General features: G+C 38.9%; 1 protein-coding gene across 1 annotated transcript; it reads right to left on the bottom strand.

The window, feature by feature from the left end:
• Positions 1-2,169: 2,169 nt before the first annotated feature.
• LOC147630852 (uncharacterized) lies at positions 2,170-2,811 on the bottom strand. Its single transcript, XM_086808959.1, has 2 exons — positions 2,770-2,811; positions 2,170-2,688 (listed from the first exon to the last, which is right to left on the bottom strand). Exon 2 carries the CDS (start codon positions 2,686-2,688, stop codon positions 2,254-2,256), a length of 435 nt encoding a protein of 144 aa, XP_086665085.1. The 5' UTR covers positions 2,770-2,811; the 3' UTR covers positions 2,170-2,253.
• Positions 2,812-8,603: the final 5,792 nt, after the last annotated feature.

The following is an 8,603-nucleotide window of genomic DNA, read 5'->3' as shown; positions in this document are numbered from 1 at the left end:
TTAATGAAACCATTGTCACTATCTTTAAAAAACAATCAGCTATATTTAAAAAACAATCAGCTATATTTAAAAAACAATCTTTTAATGAAACCATTGTGTCACTGATCATAATCCTCAAAATCTCCGGTTGAATCCTTATTTCCAATCATTCCTTCATTGGTGTACCTATGGCATCATTGGCAACCAGAACGCTCACCACCTATCCACTCAGGGGCCTTTTCGATAGTTCCTAGCTCATAGTAACATTAGGGAAAAAGGGAGCTCATTTTGGGGCCTTTTACGGTTTGGAAAAATAAGCTCTCAACCAATGAACAGAGGGCCAACGTAACGTTGGAAATTCACAAAAATAAAAGAAAATAGATAAAAGAAACAATATTTTATGTAGGTACAAGCGTGCTACATTAATGTGGAGATTGGTTTTTTATTCTCACAAGATCTTTGGACATGAAGATAGAATCTAGTCTGACATTTTCTCTGACAAGGGCCTTCCCGCTTCCACCTCCCTTTGAACTTTGAATTGTTGTGCTTCCTTCGAAAGGTCTACCATTCTACACCACTACCTCATTGTGCAGTAACCTCTTCTTTTCCAAAACTGCTCCCTTGATCCAGTTTGGCTTAGAGTAAGATGTTTCTTGTCAACTATCTGTCTGCCTACTTTCTCTTTCTTGAAACTTCACTTTGTTATCTTGTTTACATTACTTTGCTGTGGTTACAGATTCACAAGGTATCCATGGTGAATAAAAACTATGGTCGTTCTTGTGGAAGACGTTCTGTGGATGATAATGCTATGAAGGCAGAATTATACCACACATCCTTACCCCGTCGACCTGCTTCTTCTATTTCTTCGGTAGAGAATTCAAGTACAGTCAAAACGGAAGGAACTTGGGAAAGGTTTACTGTTTCGAAAGGAGCATGGGTGCTCATGCAACCTAGTAAAAGAAAGAGACCCCAGACAAAAAATATTTTCTTGGCATCATGGAAGGGAAGAGTACGAGATTTTAAAATCACCAGAGGAAAGATATCGGTGAAAGAAGTTTTGATTCAGCATGTGTACATGCATAAAGAACTTGTCTTGCGAGACTATCCAAATGATCTTCCGCAACACAGGCCTAATTGTATATTTTTCTATTGTGGTTTGGTTCTTTATGAGGTGCATGGATTTTTAAGACAAAGCTTTCTTTCTTTGCTTATTGATATTCTTGTGATATTTTATTTCAGATTTATACCCTTCATCGTATGAGACATGGCAAAACATCGATTGTATTCTGGGATTTACAGATGTTTTGCATGGATCGATAGGAGAACAACAATACGAAGGTCGATGTGCAACAGAGCTAGCTCAATCCGGTATATTTTTTACTGATCATTTTTATTAGTTGCTGGACAATGCAAACACACATGGTGTGTTAAGAAAACAAGACCTTCCAGCATGGAATTCAGTGGATTGGCCTCTCCCACATTTTAGTGTTACAGAGGCATACAGAGCCAAGCTTTCAAAGAAGTACAGAAAGCTCTTAGGCCCAATATTGCCACAAGGATAATAAAAATTTCTTTGTGCATGCCTCTCACAGTTTTTGTAGACTTGTTTAATACCTTTCCAGTGAAGGTTTCAAAAACAATGTTCACAGTTAAAGCAACAAGTCTGGCATGCATGCCACAATTTTTGGATAAAGGTTGGGATAAGAAGACATGTAGTTCAGTGTTTTGTGAGGTTGTCCAACCTTCTATGCAACTGAAGTACATGGTTGCATCACAAAATTTCATTTTTTCTTTTTATTATAAGCGCAGTCGAATGCTAGGTACAAAACTAGTCCCTATGGATCAAGATGAAGATTCTTTTGGTGCAGAAAATAAACTTCTTGATATTGATGTTGTTGAGAATGGTGATGTGCTAGTCAATATCACATTAAGACAATGCTGCTCCCTAGCTCAATTGCGCAATGACATTCTATTTGAGACAGAAGGTTCTATTTCAAAGGACTTTTTATTTATCTACAACAATAAGAAGGTATACCATGTGACTTATCCTAGTCTCATTAAGCACTGCTATTAGTTTACTTTACCCTATTGTTTCATATTGCTTTTTTGCAGGTGCTCAAAAGAAGAGAGAGATCAATAAAATGCAAAGACATTGAAAATTTTAAAATTGAGATAACACAGACTCCATAAACAAAGGTATTATATTCAAAAATGTAAAATTCTGTACAGAAGTGTTTAATTACATATGTAGAACATATTCTTGACAACAATTTTCTATTTATCTACAGGTTGATCTAGAGGCTGCTCTACATGGTCCAACCTCACCGTATCATCTTTATTTGGAGAATCTACTTTCTGTTGCTCCATCTTGTCGTGTACAGTCTCTTGGTGCTGCTCCATTGTCTCCTCTACTACCCTTGGAGCATCTGTTTGCTGTTGCTCCATCATTTCCTCAATAACATCAGCAGCAACAACAGGTCCTTGTTCTTGTGGCTTCTCCTCATCAGCACTAGGTCCTTGTTCTTGTGGCACCACATCTGCATCATCTGTGTCATCAAGGTGTATGACACCTTCTCGGACTTTAGAGCTCTCACCTAACTCGACAGTAGCTGGTACAATAGGTTTGGGGAAGGCATACTTCAAAAACTTCCAAATTATATCAGCTCTGAAACTATACACGTAGCTCGAGTTGAAGCTATCTTCTCTCATCTGCAATGAGATATGATGATTTAGAACACTTTGTACCAATATCAAATTTTTTGAAGCTAAATGAAAATTATTTTTTCTTACAAGCTCTGGCTGTCCTATCTCAAAATAGCTTGAAAGTATATATTTGGCACTAATCAGCACCCTCCAGCCACAGCTACTTGAATCATCTTGTTGTGGTGTCTGGATAGTTGGAAAGATATGTTAGAAACTGTTAATGTCTGAACAAAATAAAATTATTCAATAAGTTCAAAGGCATAGCATGAAATAGACATCAGTAGAGGGAGCAACTTTCTACCTCTAAATCTATTGGCTCTATTGAATCCAAAAGATTGACATTAGGAGGACACTGATCCAATGCATCTAGAAGTCTTCTAATACAACTGCAATACATATAATTCAGTTAGTGTGCATTAAATCCAAATAATGAAGTTTAAAGTTAAAAATAGCACACAAACCACTTACAATTTAACCTCTGTGTGTGTGTTTCTAAGAGAGTTGAATAAAAAGCATTGCTTCTGCTGGATGTCAATAGAAGCAAAGCTCCAGTGGTCACTGCATAAGGAAAAAAGCATTAAGAAATCAAAGGCTACAAGAGTACTCAATCTTGAAGGAAAATCCCAAAAGAAGCAGCCACACACATACTTGTTATGGTATGGAAGTAGCAAAATATCAACATGATCAAAATCACAGTGTCTGAACCAATTGGAAATATCCATGGGAGTTTCCTTTGGATCTCTTAACTTGAAGGAAATTGCAGGATCAATAATATAAACTGTATGCTGTACAGCATGGTTCAGCCAGCTTCTCATCATGCTACATTGGACAAAACAATAATTAAGGTAAGGTGTAAGGGAGGAGGTACAATAAGGATTGTTTTGCAAACAAATGTAAAATAAAAGGCACTTACTAGAGCATTGCAAGAATGATAGTATCTGAGCAATACTCATTCTTATGAGCCAATGCTGCCAGGCATGCTCTTGTCAAGTCAAAATTAGTCTCTGAAAAATCATCTTCAATATGGACAACTATGTTAGGGCCCAGCTCCTGCAACCTTCTCTGTATCTGTAGCTCCATCTGTACAGTCTCCACATTTATAGCAGACTTGGATTCCTCTTTTTGCTGCTTCAGTGACTCCTCATAAGCAGCTTTCCCTCTGGTGCTCATTGAGTGGGTCACTTCAACAACCTTCACCTTGTCTGCCTTCAATTTCCTTGTAGGTGGAATTAATAATATGTCTCTCATTTTAATGTCCTGCCATTCCACAGGATGGACCAGCTTGTCATACCTCCACCTCACTCTGGACAATGTGTTGAAGTCCTTGGCCATCAGAGTTACCCTGTGAGCATGGGCTGCTACAAGCATTGCATCTTCAAAGTACTTCTCCAGGTAATCCTCTGCCATTTCCTGTAAGGAAAGAATGGCAGTCCTGTTCCACCTGAAACCAAGGTGCCAGCTATCACAGATTTCTCTCACTAGCCTCTGAAATAGTGCCTTGGGGATTGCAAAGCCTATAGCTTTTTGCTGTTTCCTGATCTCCTTTAGCACACCAGCAGAATGCTTTAACCTCTTGGACTTTTGCTGTAGCATGCTCATTGGCTTCCCCTTCCTGCCATGTGCAACTCTTCCTTTTGTAGGCACACTAGATTCCTTGACATCAGCCCCAGCCTGCTCTGCTGCTGCAAGCCCTGGCCCCTTGCCAGACCTCCTTGCAGTTGCCTTGGTTCTTGCCATCACTTTGAAAAGGTCCATACAAAGCAATAGTAAAAGATAAGAAACATGGAGAACATAGAATGATTAAAGAAGGTGATGACAACTTGGATGAAGCAAAATTGAACAATTTGCAACAAAAGGCGATTATGAAGATTTGAAATTTGTAACAGCTCAGAATCGCGTTTTTCTGCAAATGCTTGAAACAACATGCTTTTGCATTCATATGATGAATTCTCTATCTTTCCAACTACAAAAAATATGTATTGTGTTTATAGAAGAACTATGCAGGCCTGAAATGGGTGGATAAAGAAGCATTTTAAAATCTGCAACAAAATGCGATTTGCACTATTTTGAGATTTCTAAAATCCTCTCCTCGCGTTTTGCTGCAAATTCTAGAGACAACATACTTCAGCATGCCTTTAGTCATTTCAGTGTGTATGCAGCTTGGTGCAACATAGATTGAGCCTATGGACATCAAGAAGTGATCAAACTCTCATTCAACAGGGCCAAATAAAAAGTCTTCCTGCTTCTACATGCAGTGGAGAAAATCTAAAAAATGCATATTTATCATAATATGTAACCTACATCACATCAATCAATTCCTTACCCTAATATACTATTAAACAAGAAGGAGAGGAAAAAGATTTTCTTACTAACCTGGAAGCTATCTGTAAGTGTTCTGTGCTGATGATGAGTATCCTGTGCTGGGTGTGAACCTCTGCTGCTGGTCTGGATGCTGATGGTGTGGAGTAGGGAGGTAGAGATGCAAGAGAACTGAGTTAGGAGAGTAGATTATTACAAAATACAAATAATGGAGTTATTAATACCACACGTGTGAGATATAGTCGTTTTTTAACACGTGTGGGTCCCACCAAATCTTTTGTGATTTGAAATTTGTGGGTCACTTTTTGCCTTGGAACTTGTGCCAATCATGATTTCATAATTAGATCCATTAACACTTTTCCCTCCCCGTATTCCATCCCTGCCAGCACCCTCCCATCATCCTCTTCTCTCCCACTTTGACCACTTTCTACCCAACACACTCCATCCACTCTGCAACCTGTCTGAAGACTACTACCATTACCAGATCTCCAGGTTACCAGTGCTACAGCTCAGTTTTGGAAGAGAGCAGGACAATCTCCAGGGCTATTCCATCAGTATGGAAGAGGAAAAGAAAGGTCAGAGATCTATACCATTTCCAATGTTTTCTGACATATATTTCTTCCATCTGTAGAATTCTTAAATCTCAGTGCCTAGAAATCTGGCAGATCACCCTAGGATTTGATTAGAGATGGATATGAGTAGGATTTAGAATTTTGCAACAAAATGCGATTAGAGAGGTTTATGTTTTCCAAATGCTCCAAATCGCGTTTTGCTGCAAATTCTGATATTTGTTCTGGTTTTTATTTTTTCTCCTTCTTTTAATCTCTTTTGCACTGGGGAATTCCTCCTTGCATCATTTACTGTCCTGAACATTGTGAGATATCCCTAACATTTGATTGGAAATGGATGTCAGTAGAAATTCAGAATTTGCAACAAAATGCGAGGAGAGCAATTTACATTTTTCAAATGGGTCTGCATCGCGTTTTGTTGCAAAGTCTTGTGTCTCTTTTGGTTTTTACTGTTTGCTCATTGTTTTGCTTTCTATGTCCATGGAGATGTCTTTCTTGATGATGAGAAATGTTTTTGCTTCGGAACAGTTGATCCTCAGGCCCCTCCTTTCAAGAGGAAGTTGGACTTCTCTGCTGCTATACTCAGACCACAGCAATCACCAGGTGATTCATGTGTGCTGATGAAGAGTTTTGTTTGGTGATATCCTATACTTTATCTGATTGCATAGGTGAGCATATAGAATTCATGTTATATAAATTTTGCTTCAGGCAAAAGCAAGAGACTAGAGCAGAAAGGTGAGTCTTCCCTTTCAAAACAAAGGGAACCAGAAGAGGACAAATCTCCAGATTTGCTCCTATTTGACTTTCTTCACAAGTGCAAGGCTCAAAGGAACTTCCACATATACCACAGTATTTTCAACAGGGAGTTCACTATGAGCTCTCTTTTGGACCATCACAGAGATTTCCTTTCAGACCATTGGGATACCTTCAAACAACTGACAGAGGCAGGAAGGATTGTGGAAGGTGAAAAGGTTTTTGTGCATTTAAATCATATTGTCTCCATTGAGAAGCTGAGGTATCATGTGAATAGAAGGTTTGACAGCCTGCCTGAGGAATATAAATTCAGTTGTAACTTGCACACCAGAAAGTGTAGAGTGCTTGAGGAAAACATGGCATTCCTTATGTACATTGTCTTTCAACAGCAATCTCTAGAAGAGCAAGGGCAGGAGACTGAAGAAGAAGATATATCTGTGGCAGAGGTAAAAGAGGATATTCCTATGGCAACAGATATAGCAGAGCAGGAAGAAGATATCAACCTCGAGGATGAGGGGCTGCAAGTGGCTGCTCTTGACCTTGTTCAACTAAGGACTGAGACTCTTAGGGCAGCACAGCCAGTTGAAGACTTTGATGTTCAGAGCAGCAACTATGCAGTGCCCATGCTTCCAGGTGTCTTGATTGGTGGTAAAGATTATGTTTTCCTCCATGATATAGAGTGTATGTTCAATTTGAGGGAGGACTATGCCATTTCCCTTATTGCCCAGGCTTCAAGGCTTGACAAGGAGGTTGGCATAGAGGATGACCATTCACTGCTAGCTTTGGAAACAACCTTTGATCCTGCAGAGGCCCTTACTATTTGTTTCAAAGAGGCTGAAAGTTTCCAAGAGCCAGATGAAGCTGCCTTCCAGCTCACCCAGGAAGCTATGAATCTCTCATCACTTCATAAGGAAAAACTTAAAGAAGAGGCTGGACTGGAGGGGAGAGGAATAAATCTTTGGAAAGATGAACTTCTTGTTGCTGATGAAAATGAGAGGGTATGATATTATTACTTCAAATCAAATACTTTATGTTGTGTTTAAATGTTTTGTAGTTATGTATCATTGTCTCACTATAATCTTTTGATACATGGCAGCTACAAATTGAGGATGACACATTCCTCCAGAGATCAAGTGGAAGCAGGCCAGCTGGGTTTGGCAAAATGTCAAGCCTAGCTCATTATATTCATGATCTAGGTAGTGCTAAGATCTTGATTTACCATAGGCAGTTGAGCAACAATGGAGAAGCCATTGTTTACTTCTTTAAATGTTTGTCTAGGGTATTAGGTGGACATGATCTTCCATGGCAAAAGGAAAAGATCATTTTAATAGAGAGGTTGTCCGCCATAGATATATTTGGGGATTATGTGAATAAGCAGGCCTCTAGGGCCTCTTACTTTTTGTCTTACACTTCTTATGCATTAGCATGTGGTGTTAAGGAGCCCAAATGTCTAGAGGGCTATGGAAAACACAAGCTCATAAGGTTCCGAGAGCCACCCATGATTGCATCAGGCCACACAATCCAAGAAGAAGAACACGTGAAGATAGCTGAAGACAAGGATACCCCTCTCAGACAAGCAACAGAGGCAAGCATTGATAAACAGAAAGTCGACATCAAGCCAATAAGGAAGAAAAAGAGTCCAATCAAGTTCAAAAAGAGAGTTCCGACTCGCAAGCCTTGGGAGTAATAGGATTTAGTCATCAAATATAGCACAAACATTATGTTGAAGTTGAACTGATTTGTACAAAGTCTTTGATCCTCATCAGTTCCTTGTCCGTACGGACGATCAGTACCCTTTTGCATTTGTCCCATCATTGTACGACACTTCAGTACTCTTCCCACACTCAAAAGCTTCTAAAAGTGTTTGACACTCAGTATTTTATTGGTAAGGATCAACAGTATGTCTAGCATAATTAAGTAGTATTGATTGAATTTTTTGTGTGTTAATATATGGATGTATTGATGCTTGTTAATATAGATCACATGTTTCACAAAAGACTTACTTTTGATAGAGTCTCAAAACATATAGGCATTACACCAAGAGTCACTTGTTCCACAGAATAAAAATCTATTGATTGAGTTTGAAAACATGTGGACATAATACCAATAAGTTACAAACTGCTATTCATGTTTACTTGTCCATTTATGGTTTCTAAATATCTTCGAATCCCTCCACTGTCTATGTCTCTCTGCTGCCATTGAATTGTCCAAAGTTTGTCTTCGTCTTTGCTTTTGGGCTAGAATAAAAGCAAGCTTGACTTTGGAGCTAGCAACTTTTCT

This window comes from Cibotium barometz, chromosome 15 (genome assembly GCF_041138505.1).
Source record: "Cibotium barometz isolate CiBa-2024 chromosome 15, ASM4113850v1, whole genome shotgun sequence".
Classification (NCBI taxonomy): Eukaryota; Viridiplantae; Streptophyta; class Polypodiopsida; order Cyatheales; family Cibotiaceae; genus Cibotium; species Cibotium barometz.
The sequence above is the reverse complement of the archived record's forward strand: the minus strand, read 5'-3'. Positions and strand labels throughout refer to the sequence as shown.